This window comes from Euprymna scolopes, chromosome 32, assembly GCF_053919585.1.
Source record: "Euprymna scolopes isolate OS-2025 chromosome 32, ASM5391958v1, whole genome shotgun sequence".
Taxonomy (NCBI): domain Eukaryota; kingdom Metazoa; phylum Mollusca; class Cephalopoda; order Sepiida; family Sepiolidae; genus Euprymna; species Euprymna scolopes.
The window spans coordinates 53023813-53040201 of NC_136513.1; the positions used below are offsets into that span (position 1 = coordinate 53023813).

The 16389-nt window shown below is 32.6% G+C and overlaps 1 protein-coding gene across 1 annotated transcript in view; it reads right to left on the minus strand.

The window, feature by feature from the left end:
• Positions 1 to 3037: 3037 nt before the first annotated feature.
• Positions 3038 to 16389, minus strand: part of LOC145256361 (conserved oligomeric Golgi complex subunit 2-like) — an 81012-nt gene continuing 67660 nt past the window's right edge. The window contains exons 15-18 of the mRNA XM_080115186.1: positions 7962 to 8107; positions 4821 to 4957; positions 3834 to 4005; positions 3038 to 3421 (exon numbers count right to left, since the gene is read on the minus strand). Of these exons, the coding sequence (XP_079971312.1) occupies positions 3311 to 3421; positions 3834 to 4005; positions 4821 to 4957; positions 7962 to 8107 (566 nt within the window). The 3' untranslated portion in view covers positions 3038 to 3310. The remainder of the gene's footprint in view (positions 3422 to 3833; positions 4006 to 4820; positions 4958 to 7961; positions 8108 to 16389) is intronic.

Sequence of the window (16389 nt, forward strand, 5' to 3'; positions counted from 1 at the left end):
ATAAATTTAGTTAACACTGGAATTATTGTTCTTGGTTTGGATTTTATTAGTTTTGGGATGATTAATTGGATTTGAAAAAACAACTGGAACTTTTTAGGGTATCTGTATTGAAATCGGAAAAATTAATCCCTATTTTCTGACGTCAAAAACAATTCTTGTTTTTTGTTTTTTTTTAAATTTACTTTTTAATTAATTTTTCTTATGACAAAATGATTTATTGATTTTAAACCTATAGATCACCACCTTCCCTCCCTTTTTACGTTTGCGAAAATATATGCATACGTTTTTACAGCACAACAACTATTAATAGTAAAATATTTAATAAAACAGACAAAGGAAAGCCTTGTCGAACCGTTGTACACATTTCTTTTTATTTCCCCCTGAAGAAAAGACACTACTCTCGAAAATCAGGGACATCAACACCTACCATCTTGTACAACACATTATGTTGTCAAATAAACATAATTTGAAATTCTTGAAAATTCTGTCTAATATTGTCCTTCTTTTATATGCTAACTCATGTCCACAGTGTTTTCTCCGAACCGCATTGCAATAGCCTTCAAACAACTCTTTCACGCTATGCACAAATCTTCAAGCAAACTACAATATCCATGAGCTGCGGTAGCTGGGTTCAGACATGAAATGTGAAAGAGGAAAAGGGAAAAAAGCTACTGGTAAACAGGCATGCTATTACGTCCGCAGTTGTTTATGATTTCATGATGCTGCAAAATAAGGTATTTAAACAAAGTTTCAGTTTGATATACGTGCATGACTTGTGAAAACTGACCAAAAAGAAGGTCCAATTAACCACCACAGAATTAATCTTTTTTTTTTTTCAAATTTTCACATATTATGCATCCGAGGGATTGCGCTTTCAGATGGTACCGGTTTTTACCTGGTCGGATGCGACTGACAAAAATTTTTAGTAGGCATACAAACACACACAAACAGGTTTTCTTTATATAATAGACCAGCATGGATACCCAGCGTTGCCATGAAGTTCACTTTAGAAGCAGCTGCTCTACTAAGGATATTAAGCACTTTCATTGATAACCCCACAAAAGAACAGAATCGCCCAGAAAAAGAACTTCTACCAGAAATTTTGACAGAAGGTATATGAAGAGAAGTAGCTATTCCCCCCCCCCAATATGAATCAGAATAACTTTTCTTTCAATCAAAACAGTAACGAGTAACTGAAAAAGAAAGGTAGTTTTTAGTTTAATCAAGACGTTAAAAAATGAAAATATTGGAAAAAAAAAAAAAAAAAAAAAAATTATATTGTACGGACTCGTTATGGAATTCAGTTCTCATAAAAAAAATTTCACTTAAGTTTTTTTTTTTAACAGAGGAAAATCAAATTTTAATAACATCGATTGTATCCCACCATCTTGCTTATTTTGCGGACGAGGAGGAGGTGCCTTTAAACGAAAAAGGGATTAAAAGACAAAATGAAAAAGAGATAAAAAAAAGGACAGAGAAACTCTGTAAAATAATTGAAAAAATCTAAAATATTTATCTACGTATTTTTTCTACCTATGTCTCAAAATAATCCCATCAAATTTTCACAAACTGTAAGTGCCCTCCTTCACGAAACAGACAAGATGGCCGCAACATGATTGATCTCATCTAGATTTTTTTTTTTAGAGGAAAATTAAAAACTACTTGATCAAATGAAGTGATTTTTATTAATGAGAACTTAATTCCATAATATGCAATATAATTTTTTTAATATTTTCATTTTTTTAATGTCTTCATTAAAAAAAAAAAACACAAAAAAACAAATACCGAAAAGAAAACAAAAAATAAGCCACAAACCTGAAACATGAAAGTTACTGGCTAACGCACTTGCTGTCACGACCATGATGACTTATGACGTCATGATGCCGCAAAATAAAGTTTTTAAACATAGTTTCAGTTTGCTATGCGTGCGTGACTTGCAAAAATCGTGACAAAAAAGTGACCCCCCCCCCCTCTGCAAGAAATGATCCAGTTGATCGCACAGAATTAATCCTTTTTTCTAATTTTCACATATTTATCTGAGGCATTGTTCTTTCAGATGGTACTGGTCTTTACCCAGTTGGATGTGGCAGACAGAAGTTTTTAGCAGACATACAAACACACACACACACACACACAACTGGTGTGGCTGCCCTATACACAGCTTACAACACAAACGACTTTCCTCTATATAATATATATGTTGTTGAGTGAACATTCACTAAATATTTCCTGTTCTTGGTGACCATGTAACTTTGGTTTTCAAAATGCTCATTTGATCAAGAAAGATTACAAAGAGTACAGAGTTACTTTCCTTTTCATATACATAAAAATATTCTATTCCATCTAACATTATTTTATTATGATTTTTTGTTTTTGAAATAAAAAATTATTACTCAGTAAAGCCAAACAATGAATTAACTTTGTTATACTCACCAGAGATATGAATGGTCAATGTAAAAAAGAAAAAGAAAAAATAAAACAAACAAAACAAATCAATATGAATTTCCTAACCTGACAAATGATCTTCCATTTCGGGGCCATTCTAGCTTTTCTGATGCTAAAACACGATGAAAATCGTTGCAACCAACAACTGGCAAATGCATTAAATATTGCAGAAAATTCAATAAATTTGTGAAAACTGATTAAAGTTGTCAACATTTCAATAAATTTATAAAAAATGGTTGAAGTTGTCATCATGAAGTTAATAGAGTTGGGACGGGACAGACACTGAAATCTCTGGAGGCAAATATTGAATATTATCAAAAATGGAGGCTTATTTACAATCCTGGCCATAATTCTAAATCCTAACAGATGTCCAACCTTTTTTGAGAAGCTAACCCTCCTGCCAATTGCGAGATAAATTCTATATTATTTATTTATTTATTTTTTTTAAATAAACAGGGTTCACAGATGATAAAATAACTGTCAGGGGGGGGGTGTGTCTACAAGCAGAATATGGTTTGGTTTGAAACCCCTACTTTAAATGAATGGTGTTGAACTCGCATTCTTTTTTAATTCAAATAAGTGAAAACCAGAATGAAACTTATAACAAAAACATTTATTCCCAAATGTTTACATCCCTGTGTGTTGAAGTCTGCCATAATTTTATTTTGCACCCCAATTTTGGATCCTTCAACAATCCCCCCTTCTTTCCTCTTCCCAGTAGAAAGACCGGATGAATTTCCTCTGCCACCCTCCTCCTCCTCCATCAAGTATTTATTTTTTTTTTTATGATTAAATGTCAATTGCTTTCTTTTTGCATTCGTTCCTCAGCTATTTACAAGTTGTGCGTTGCCCCATCCTCTTGACCTCAAGAGGACGGATGCGTCGCTTGACTCATTGAACTCTTGGCTTCTTTGCACAATTCAAGAAGCCGTGGAAATCCCTCAAGTGAATTGCTGCTGAAACCAAATGTTTCGACCTGGAAATAAAAGAAAGGAAAAGTTGGAATAAATTTGAATCAATTCGAATTTTGTGTTTGTAAGAAAAAAAAAAAAAAAAAAAAAAAAAAAAAATGCAAAAATATCAGGAGTTTTAAAAGCGTCCGTAATGAAAATGATTTCATATCTTCGATGAACAATTGAATGAAATATTTTGTATAAATAATGATTTGCTATTTTAGGGGGAAAAAAAAAATTGAAATAAAAAAAAAAAGGAAAGAGAAAAAATGAATGAGAATAAAATACAAAAATTAAAATAAATAAATAAAAAGACATAGATGAAAAGAAAGAAAAGCAGAAGAAAAAGAAATTAAAAATGGTAGGAAATTAAACAGTAGACAATAAAAAAGTAGGAAATTAAAAAAAAAGTAAATAAAAAAAAAATTTTCTTACCTGTTGTCCATAATATTCAATGTCTACAATGAGTTGTTGTCGAATTTTGTCATCATCACTCATGCCCTGCGTGCCAGTGCTGACACCCGTTCCTCTGGCTTTTTTCAATCTTTTTAGACTAACTTCCATTTTCTTCACAGACGTCAGCACATCTGATGTTGCTGTATAATACCTGAAAATAAAAATATATGCCAGAGGATTACATCCATATATATATATGTTTAATGAGACAGAACCCCAGTAAAATGCTTGATTAAGAAAAAAAAAAAAAAAAAAAGAACGTAATATTTAATCATATGTGTGTTACAGAAGATGAGAATAATCTCGGTATCATCGATTTCAAATCCAAATAAAAGGGAAGCTGAAGATCATTCAGATTTGAAACGGACAGTACTAATGGTTATTCTGATCTTCTATAACACACACTATATATATATATATATATATATTTATATACATACACATACAGGTTTCTTCTGTGGAAAGCAATCATTTATTGTCACCTGATGAGGACTTCTGGTTTTAACCGACCATCTGTCCGAAACGTTAGCATGTCCAGTGTCGCAACCATGTAAATTTGTTTACATTAATAAAAATATCTCTTGCTCTTCTTTTATTGAGCACTCTTAATAACCTCATTAAATTCATTAGTTATCACTATAACCTGGTATATATATAGAAAGAGAGAGAGAATGTATGACAAGTTAGAAAAAAACCCTTGAAAGTACTTGATCATAGGTTTTACAAGAGTTATTATAAACTATTTCATTTAAATACTATACATTGCATGTGCTGGGGATATCTGGCTTACGATAAAAATAATGATGGAATAGTCAGCTTCTTGTAAAGTTGGTTCTATTGCAAGTTCAAGAGAATAGAAGAGAGGTGAAAAAGAGAGCAAAGAAAATTGCAGATGACATCATACCTGACCCCGACAAGCCCCACCCACCCCTCCCAGAATTTGTGTACAAATTTAACACTGCTTACTGTTCCGCCAGGTTCTGTAAAACTGCGCGTGCAATTTCCTGTTTTTTAGTTTCAGTTAGAACAGCTTTGTGTTCATCAAAAAACATGGCAAGAGGTTTGAAAAGGCCCGTGCTGTAGGTGGACGGTTTGCTGGGCACCTGTGGAAAAGAACAGTAAAAAAGAAAAGAAAAAAAAAAACAAAATAGACTAAATTATGCAAATTTTGATAATAGGGTCTTCACAAAAATTTAAATAAATAAAAAAAATTTCTCAGTTGCATTGGCTCTATTTTTGCAGTTTTGCACTGTATGTTTCTTTTTTATGTATATGTTTCTTTTTTATGTATATGTTTCTTTTTTATGTATATGTTTCTTTTTTATGTATATGTTTCTTTTTTTATGTACATGTTTCTTTTTTATGTAGATGTTTCTTTTTTATGTAGATGTTTCTTTTTTATGTAGATGTTTCTTTTTTATGTATATGTTTCTTTTTTATGTATATGTTTCTTTTTTATGTATATGTTTCTTTTTTATGTATATGTTTCTTTTTTATGTATATGTTTCTTTTTTATGTATATGTTTCTTTTTTATGTATATGTTTCTTTTTTATGTATATGTTTCTTTTTTATGTATATGTTTCTTTTTTATGTATATGTTTCTTTTTTATGTATATGTTTCTTTTTTATGTATATGTTTCTTTTTTTATGTATGTTTCTTTTTTTATGTATGTTTCTTTTTTATGTATATGTTTCTTTTTTATATATGTTTCTTTTTTATGTATGTTTCTTTTTTTATGTATATGTTTCTTTTTTATGTATATGTTTCTTTTTTATGTATATGTTTCTTTTTTATGTATGTTTCTTTTTTATATATGTTTCTTTTTTATGTATGTTTCTTTTTTTATGTATATGTTTCTTTTTTTATGTATATGTTTCTTTTTTATGTATATGTTTCTTTTTTTATATATATGTTTCTTTTTTATATATATGTTTCTTTTTTATATATGTTTCTTTATTATAGCTTTTTTGTGGGTTTTGATTTAGTTGTTTTATCTCATATCAGTTGTTTCTTTTATTTCTTGTTAAAAGTTGACATGTAAAAATATAAATAAATTTTTGCTACTTTTTTTATATTAACATTTTTCGGTACTTGTACAGTTTAATCAAGATATTAAAAAATGAAAATATAAAAAAAAGGTTATATTGTACGTATCCATTTCGGACTGAAGATCTCTGAAAAACATTTCACTTAATTTGATAGAGTAGTTTTTTTTTAACAGTGGGGAAAACATGTTTTTATTTTATTACGTTGAAGGTAGCCATCTTTGAATTTTTTTGAACATGCCATGGGGAGATAACTCAGTTTAAAGTGCCAACACTCCTTTTCGATCTTTAATACTAGTTTTTCTTCCTAAAAATCGAAACATGACTACCTTTTGCTCGATATCATAACAATGTTTTTTTCGCTGTAAAAAAAAAAAAAAAAAAAAATACTTGACATTATGTGAAATTTTTTTCCAGAAAACTTCATTCCAAAACAGATACGTACAATATAACCCTTTTTTCTCTCAATATTTTCATTTTTTAATGTCTTGATTAAACAGCACAAGTACCCATTTTTTAAATCAAATTTGACCAGATTTTTTACATACAACCAACAAACCCATTTAAGAAGTATGTTGTAGTTCGCTTGAAGCATTGTTTATTGGATAAAAGGTGTATTTGAAAACTTTTCACAAAACAAAACAAAAAAATATAACAGCCAATTTAAATCAAATCGAAAACAGCAGCGCAGAAAGTTGATGTACATTTGTTACCTCTTGAAAATGGGAGTTGCCCCTGAAAATATTTGAGGAATATACCATCTACAGTCAGGTAAATAAATATTGGGAATTATTGAACCTTTGAATTAGTTATTATTTATTCATTTATATTTTTCAACGACTGAATAATTCAAACACACCCTTCAAACACAGCTGCAAAATCCCACCTCTTCACTGTAGAGGTACCTAGATGCTTGAAAGCCTTCTACTCTGGTAGTTTCTTCCTGTTTGACTTTGGAATTCCCTCCCTACTTCCTTGCCTGTACTAACACACAGGTGTTTAAATGTAATGTGAAGAGACATCTTGCTCATCTCCTTATATAGTCCCCTGTAGACATGGTCTTAAGTAGTAGCTTTTGATGTCCAAGTAGCAATATGTCTTGTCTGGGGTTAAAAAGAGTAAACGAAAAAAGAGGAAGTAATAAAAACAAACTTCAGTGAAAGAGGGGTAAGTAAAGACCTAGCCAGAGATAGGTTAGTTTCAAAGTCAATTTCTTAAAGCTGTCCAATATATGCCAGAATGTAATGTAAAGCTAAGGTTAAATCTAAATATGATAAGAGACGTTTGCCAAAGACAAATGTAAGACGGACATAAAGCATTTTGCATGAAGGAGATTAAAATTAGAAACACCAGTATTAAAGATGATTGTACTTAAATGTCCTGAACATAATTAAAATAAACGTGATTTTTGGAATATGATATTTTTGTTTTGTCACAGGTATGTACATATAGAATTTTCCTTATTTTCTGCTGTTTAATATAGGGGGGAATTCTTGGTAAGAATTGATCTCCCTCCTCTTCCCATCAAAAGACGGCCAGAAACAATTCTTCAGCTAAATCAATAGTAGGTAAAATTAAATCTATTATATAAAAAACTGTCTCCATATTTTCAAACTCTATCTCTTCCGAACCTAAAAGTCACAGAGCGGCGCTAGGGGCCTCAAATGATTGGATTTTTTATGGACCGTTCTTTTATGGGTCTTTAGCCGGTTGAAATAGTTTTTAAGGGGTCAAAATTGAAAAAATCGTTAAACATTTTGTACATTCGTCTTAGTTTATTTTTAATCTTCTCATAAGTGTGCCGCCAGGTTGGTGCAGTGGTAACATCACCAGCTTTGAATGCTGCAGTTTCAGTTTCGATTCTAGCTGATGGCACCCAAATACTTTTTTGGGGGACTTTTTAAATCATGACTATAATAATACGAATTTGGACAAATTAAAATATCATATTTAAGCGTAACAAATATTTCAAGTTTAATTTGTTGTTGTGAGTTCAGACTTCCAAACACAGGAGAATATTATCACCTGTTGCCTCCTTCAAACAATATCAACAAACGTACCTCTCTATTTGTTCGCCGATAATGACGTGGTATATCAGCAACTTGCTTTAAATGTAGACTGCAATGATTGGTCACTTCTTGGACAACGTAATCTTGGAATTTTGGAACGTTAGCCAACACGGCCTGCTGTGAATCAGTGAAACCACCTGAAGAAAACAAAAAGAATTGTAATTATATTTGATACTTGTACAGTTTAATCAAGACATTAAAAAAAGTAAAAATACCGAAAAAAGGTTATATTGTACGTATCCGTTATGGAACAAAGTTCTCTGAAAAATTTTTTTTTTTTTTTACTTAATTTGATCAAGTAGTTTTTTTTTTACAGCGAAAAAACAATTTATTCTGATACCGAGCAAAATGTTCGATTTTTAGGAAGAAAATTAGTAATAAAGATGGGGAGGGAGTCTCGGCGCTTTACATGGAGTTATCTCCCCGTGGCGTGTTAAAAATTTCCATAATGGCCGACTTCAACGCGCTCTCATAAAAACATGTTTTTCCGCTGTGAAAAACGAACAACTCAAATTAAATAAAATTTCTTTTGAGATCTTCAGTCCAAAACGGATACGTACAATATAACCTTTTTTCAATATTTTCATTTTTTTAATGTCTCGATTAAACTGTACAAGTACCTTACATTCAGATAAAAATCAACTGCTAATGGAGAGTTGGTATTTGTCTGAAGCCGAAACTATACTATTACTTCTATTAATGTACGATATTATTGGAAAATTGGATAATATTGGAAAGTAGCAAATATATGCGTCTCCGCACTGATAAACTTTTGAATTCCCTGCCCGTTTCCTACTTCCCTGTTTGTATTAACCGACAAAAGTTTAAATGTAATGTAAACAAACATCTCATTACTAAACTTCTCTCATATATTCTTGTAGATATAATCCCAAATAGTAGTCCCATACGTCGAAGCGACAATATAGTTTGCTTGGAATAAATACAAGCAAACACAAAACGAGGTGACACACAGAACTAATATATTATACAATGAGGCTAGCAATCATACGTTTCTCTAATTGCATATTTATTTATTTTTTTTACATGGGAGTCACCACTTATCAAGGCCCAGAAACTACTCAAGGATAAGGGTTAAAGAGTGTACAATAGTCAATGGGAAAATATTGTAGTAATCGTTAGTAGTAGAAATTTGGTAAATTGGATTACTTAAGAGGACGACTCATCAAGAATTTGTTTACGTTGGACTTGAAGATGGCCATATTGTAGTCAGCTGGAAAGCAGGCAAACGGAAGAGAGTTCCACATGTGTGCAGTTCTAAGAAAGAAGCTTTGTTCATGGAATCTACGTTTAGATTTAGGCACAGATAAAGAGTGGGGGAAATTATTGATAGTGTTTTCAGCTAGATGAGTGTTTTTGTGAAAGTTTTGCGGGGAGGGGGGGACCATAGCTTGAATCTTAAAGATCCATCTATAATATAAAGGTTGCTTTTAGAAATATATAATATTCACTCAAAGTATTTAACAATTATATTGTGACACATATCTATCTACATACCAAAACAGTTGAATTTTTTTTTCTCGCTCTGACATTGATATTAAAAGCCTACCTTTTTTTCTATTTACAAATTATTAAAAACGAATATTTTAATATACTCAGTTATGGAAATGCGAGCTACTACATGAAGGTTAACCAATTTGCATATTACTTTGGAAACATAGCATTAATTAATTACTTATTCAATTTTTTATGGTTTCTTATTTGATGGTTGTATGCATTGCTTGGGATGAATTAGAGTAAAAAATAAGGCGTTACAAAGTATTTAAAAATCTATTATATTATATTTATTATATTATATTTATACAAAGTATTTAAAAATATATACTTATTATATTTATACAAAGTATTTAAAAATATATATTATATTATATTTTTTACAAAGTATTTAAAATATATATATATATATATATATATATATATATATTTATTATATTTTTTACAAAGTATTTAAAAATATATATTATATTATATTTTTTACAAAGTATTTAAAAATATATATTTATTATATTATATTTTTTACAAAGTATTTAAAAATATATATTATATATTTTTTACAAAGTATTTAAAAAAATATATATTTATATATTTTTTACAAAGTATTTAAAAAAATATATATTTATTATATTTTTTACAAAGTATTTAAAAATATATATTTATTATATTATATTTTTTACAAAGTATTTAAAAATATATATTTATTATATATTTTTTACAAAGTATTTAAAAAATATATATATTTATTATATTTTTTACAAAGTATTTAAAATATATATTTATTATATCATATTTTTTTCTTTTTTTTTTTTTTACACAGTGATCACCACTTATCAAGGCCCAGAAGCCACTCAGGGATAAGGGTTATTGCAAGTACATTACGTAGTGTGGAGATTTGATGAAGTGTTTAATTAAGGGGGCGGTTCATTAGGAATTTGTTAACATTGGACTTGAAGACATCCAAGTTGTAGTCCGGAGGGAAGCAGGCAGACGGAACAGAGTTCCACAGGCGTGCAGTTCTAAGAAAGAAGCTTTGTTCATGGAATCCGCGTTTTGATTTAGGCACAGATATAGAGTGGGGGAAATTTTTCACAGTGGATTCAGCTAGACGAGTGTTTTTCGTGAAAGATTGGCGAGGGGGACCAGAGATTGGAGTTCAGACGAGTACCTGCCATGGAAATAACGATAAAACAAGGATAGGCTCGCAACGTCTCTTCTGTGGGAGAGAGGTTGCAAGGTAGAGAAAAGGGCATCCCCCACTAAGCCACAAAGTCTATTTTGTACTCTGTCAAGGCATGATAGGCTGTTTTTGGCCGCTCCTGCCCAGATATGGCAACAGTATTCCATCCTTGGACGTACTTGGCTTTTATATAGATAGAGAATTGCATCAGTAGTGAGATATCTTCTGGAGCGGTAGAAAGATCCCACCATCTTTCCAGCGACCTTGGCAACAGACTTGATGTACGTGTTCCATTTCAGATCAGGAGTAAAGGTCAAACCCAGAAGCTTGTCAAAACACGGGGCCTCACCCAGACGAGAGCCATCCATTTCAATTGATGCCAGATGGGGATCAGAGCGTTGATGATGTAAGGATAGGAGTTTGGTTTTGGATGCATTAAAGGTAACCAGCCACATCTTCCCCCACTGAACCACGCGCTCGAGATCAGAGGAGAGAGAATCCGAGAGAACTTTGTCATTTACAGCCTTTGATGTGTTGCCGTAGATGGTCGTGTCATCAGCATAGATGTCAACGAATGATTTAAGTATGTGTTTAGGGAGGTCATTGATGTAGATCAGGAAGAGAGTTGGGCCCAGGATTGACCCCTGAGGGACTCCAGCATTTATATTGCAGGCCTCCGATTTTTGTCCATCTATGAACCTATCGGAGAGAAATGATTTAATGATTGAGAAAACATTTCCAGTTATACCGTAGCTAGAAATCTTGTGAAGTAGACCCTTATGCCATACCTTGTCGAAGGCCTTTGATATGTCAAGAGCAATTGCCCTAGAAAGGAAGCCTTTGTCAAGAGATTCACTAATCCTGTGGGATATAACCGTCAGCACATCTGCTGTAGATCTTGCAGAGCGGAAACCATATTGTGTGTCACTAAGAAGGTTATTCCTGCTGAGGTGGTTGACTATTTCTCTATTTAATATGGATTCCAGCAACTTACTCATAACACACAGGAGACTTATTGGTCTGTACTGAGAGGGAGATGACTTATCACCTGAATTCTTAAATACAGGGCAAACTGATGAGGTCTTCCAGGAAGTCGGAAAGCACTTCTCCTTAAGGCAGCGCTTAAATAGTTTCGTAAGTATGGGAGCAAGTTCTGGTTGAAGCTTTTTTAACACTATAATTGGGATGCCATCAGGCCAGTTGCTTTACTGGAATCTAGGTTTTTTATTAGCTTGGCGACCTCATGCACGGATATTTGTATGTTACCTAGCTTGTTCTGTGTTATAGGAGGAAATATGGGGAGTTGATGGCCTTCGTCGCATAGGGTAGAATTAGCTGCAAAGTTCTTTGCAAATAGTTTGGCCTTGTCTGACGCTGACGAGATGACCTCTGGTCCATTGATAATGGTTGGGATAGAACGCACACTTCTGTTCAGGATCCTATTTGTTATTTGCCAAAACTGGTGGGATCCAAGCCGCTGATCAGCTACCTTGGATTTTTACAAAGTATTTAAAAATATATTATTTGAAATGCGTTTTTTTGCTTTATCAAATCGTGTTATTCGTTACCGTTCTCAATCTCTTCATTTTTTTTGCAAGCTTTTCGACAGCGTAGACAAAATTTGAATCAGCAAAATTTTCTTGTTCCAGTTCAAAAAGCTGCCGAGACAGCTTGTGATATCAATGATGTGTTTGGCCCAGGAACCACTAATGAACGTGTGGCATAACGGTGGTTCAAGAAATTTTGCAATGGTGATAAGAGCCTCGAAGATGAAGACGGTTGCGGCTGACTGCAGTTGATAACGAACATTTGAAAGCTTTAATTGAAGCCGATCCTTACAAAACCACACAAGAAGTTGCTGTTGAACTTGAAGTCGACCACTCAACAATCGTTCACCATTTAAAGCAAATCGAGACGTCAAAAATGTTAGTTAAATGGGTGCCGCATGAATTGAACGATAATCCAAAAAATTGTTGTTTTGAGGTGTCTTCTACGCTCCTTCTGCACAACAAAAACGACTAATTTCTCAAGCGGATTGTGACGTGTGATAAGAAGTGGATCCTCTATGACAACTAGCTATGTTTAGCACAGTGGTTGGATGCCGGAGAAGCTCCACAACACTTCCTGAAGCCGAAACTGCACAGAAAAAAAAAAAAAAAGGTTATGCTGATTATTTGGTGGTCTGCGGCCGGTCTCATCCATCGCAGTTTCTTAAATCCGAGAGAAACGATTACGGTGAAATACTACCGACAAATTAACAAAATACATCAGAAACTCCAACGTATGTACCCAAAGTGGGTCAATATGAAGGAACCACTTTTCCTCCATGGCAACGCTCACCTGCATGTTGCTCAACTGACACCGCAGAAGCTGAACAATTGTGCTACAAGACTGCCATATTCACCGGGCCTCACGTCCACCGATTATCAATTTTTCAAGCATCTCGACAACTTCTTGCGCGAAACGCCGAGATGATGCTGAATTGGCCTTCAATGACTTCATCGCTTCCAGAACTCTGAATTTCCACGCTAATGTGATAAATAAACTTGCTTCTCGTTGGAAAAAATGTGTCGATTCTAACGGTTCTCATTTTGATTAATAAAGTTTATTATAAAAGGAGTTATGATCTTTGGAAGTTGCCCGTCCAAAAAACATTATTTTTGCACCAACCTAATACATTAATGCACCATATATATCTATAGATATGTTTTGAAACACGATATGAATCATAAATCTATGACGTCACATTAGAAATATGATTATTTCGTTAAAATAATGTTTTTAGATACTTTTAGAGGAAAATCTCAGCTTAGTTCAGGAAACCTCAGAATGAAGATCTTAAGGCTTGGTTTCAATATCTAGTCATGGCATAAACTTTCATTGTTGGGAATTATTAAATCAATAGTTTCTTTTTCGAAATAAAGTTATATTTCGACATTGAAATGTATATCTTATCTTTACAAAATTTCTGACACACAAAAATAATAAAAAAATGCCTCTTATGTTATGAATGGACTAGATTCTCCCGATACAAACAGTTTATTTTTCAGATATTATTTGGTATGAATAAATTGAAATAAAAGTATTTCTGTTTTATAAATTCCAAGTGCAAACGTAGACCCCACATTATTATTAGTATGAATAAATTGATAGTAAAATTATCTATTTAAAAAAATCTAAAAATGTTGACGGATTATATTTAGATTTTTGTCATTCATATTTATCAATTTTCTGATTTAATAATGCCTACTTATAAAAACATTATTTTTAATGCCTATTGGCTAAGATCACAGTGTAGTATCTGTTGCCTACAACATCGACACCAATTAATGCTGGAAGAAAGTCTAAATAGCTCAGTTCATAGATCAAACGTTTGTATTATTTAGATTCTTTGGACTATTGTTCTCATCTTGAGTGTTGTTTTTACAACATTTGGGTTGATGTAACCTCTGACCTTCTTCAGATGTATCTTGAACAAACGCAGGAATGTTTCTATTGAACTCAGGAATTTGGATGGAATTTCAAATGGAATCCTTTATTTACTTCACGGGGGGTAGCATGCTCTCATTCTGTCAGCCATGACTGGATAGAATTACTAAGTTATTTGCAATTCTATTTTTTGGTCGCCCACACTGAGAATTGAATCTCCAACCTTCAGGAGAATATCACTTTTAATAATTGATTGTTCCAATTTTCTAACTACTGCATCACAGGTTTGGTTGTGATTTTCTGTCATAACATTTGTTTTATTTGTTGGAAATTTATTATCGAAAAAAGTTAAGATCCTCTGATATTTGAAAATTAATTTGGCAATATATTTATCATAATATAAAAAATATTTTTTTTACAATTGTGACAGACACACACAGAAAATGGCTCTTTACATTATGAGTGAGCTAGAGCTTGCAGGCCTAGACATCACAATAGTATTGATTGACATGAATAATAGAAAAGTGTACTAGTGCAATGTCTAATTTTTCTGAAGAGTATATGCATGAAAAAAACTGTTTTTGCATAACGAAAGGGATCTTTAAAAATGTACCGAAATGTTAATATGCTGGAGAAGCTGTTTTGTATGAAAAATGAACATTTGGATCTTGTATTATGTGGTGGCCCCTTGGCTATGATCACAGCATAGTGCCTGTGTTTTGTTGTGGCGGGCAGTGACAAGGGTTAGAACGATTATTATGATTAATTTTAAAATTATTTAGATTAAAAAGATTTTCAGAAAATGTTTTAAAAGAAAAGAATATTAGTTAAAATATTTTTGTTAAAATATTTTACTGCGGAATTTTGGCTTAAGGAAAACATGTTATGATTAGAAAAAAAGTATAAACAAAGCTTGTCTGGAATCTGGTTTAGTAAACAACGATGTGGCTTTTTTTTTTTTTTTTACACGGTGGTCACCACTTATCAAGGCTCGGAAGCCACTCAGGGATAAGGGTTATTGCAAGTACATTACGTAAGTGTGGAGATTTGATGAAGTACTTACTTAAGGGGGCGGTTCATTAGGAATTTGTTAACGTTGGACTTGAAGACATCCAAGTTGTAGTCAGGTGGGAAGCAGGCAGACGGAACAGAGTTCCACGGGCGTGCAGTTCTAAGAAACAAGATTGTCCATTTTGGCTGACGTAAGAGACATGTAATCGAGGAGAAATCAGAATAATAAGCTAGTCTGTAATAAGCTAGTCTGTAATAAGCTAGTCTGTAATAAGCTAGTCTGCAATAAGCTAGTCTGCAATAAGCTAGTCTGCAATAAGCTAGTCTGCAATAAGTTAGTCTGCAATAAGTTAGTCTGTAAGGGGAAGTTGAGGAGACAAGTTGTAAGTTAGCTAGCCACTGGGTTAGTTAGTGGACAGGAGTTGTCTCTGTGGATCAACGGAAGCATCTACTGACTAACTAAGCAAAATGTAAGGGAGAAGGTCAAGAGCTGCAGATTCCAAGACGTAAAACATATAGAAATCAAGATCTAGAAATAATAATTCAGTGTTTTGGGTGTTCCATTCAAAAGAAGAGATCTTTATTTTCAGGTGTCTACTGCCAAAAGAGAAGGAGACGATAAATAAGCAGACAAGCATGTTATTCGTTATTGTTAAAGACTGTTCGTTTTATTGTCCCGTTCATTATTGTTGGGAATATGTGAAAATACACACATACACACAGAAAATTAAATATACACGTAACAGATCGACATGTACAGACACCTCATATACAAAGAAAATTGTCGTTATAATTTTAATCACTAGACGATACAACATAATGTTCCATTTGTTGATTTAGATCATGGGACAAAGAGTGAAAAAAAATATACCAAAACAACATTTTATATATTTTATTTAATTGGAATTCATTATTGCAATGAGTATTATTTTATTAATATTTTTATTGTGGACTATTATCCTCATCTTTCTTAGTTGTTGTTTCATGATGTTTCAGACAACTTTTCCTCTGGTCTTCGTCAGGTGGTAACCACGATAGGATAGGAACCCCGAATCTCCTAAATGCATTCTCATTACCATCTGACGAAGGCTCGAGGAATAGTTGGCCGAAACGTCGTGAAACAACAACTAAGATGAGGATAATAGTCTGCAATAAATAAACAATGTGTGTGTGTGTGTGTGTGTGTGGATGTGTGTGTGTGGATGTGTGTGTGTGTGGATGTGTGTGTGTGTGTGTGGATGTGTGTGTGTGTGTGTGTGGATGTGTGTGTGGATGTGTGTGTGTGTG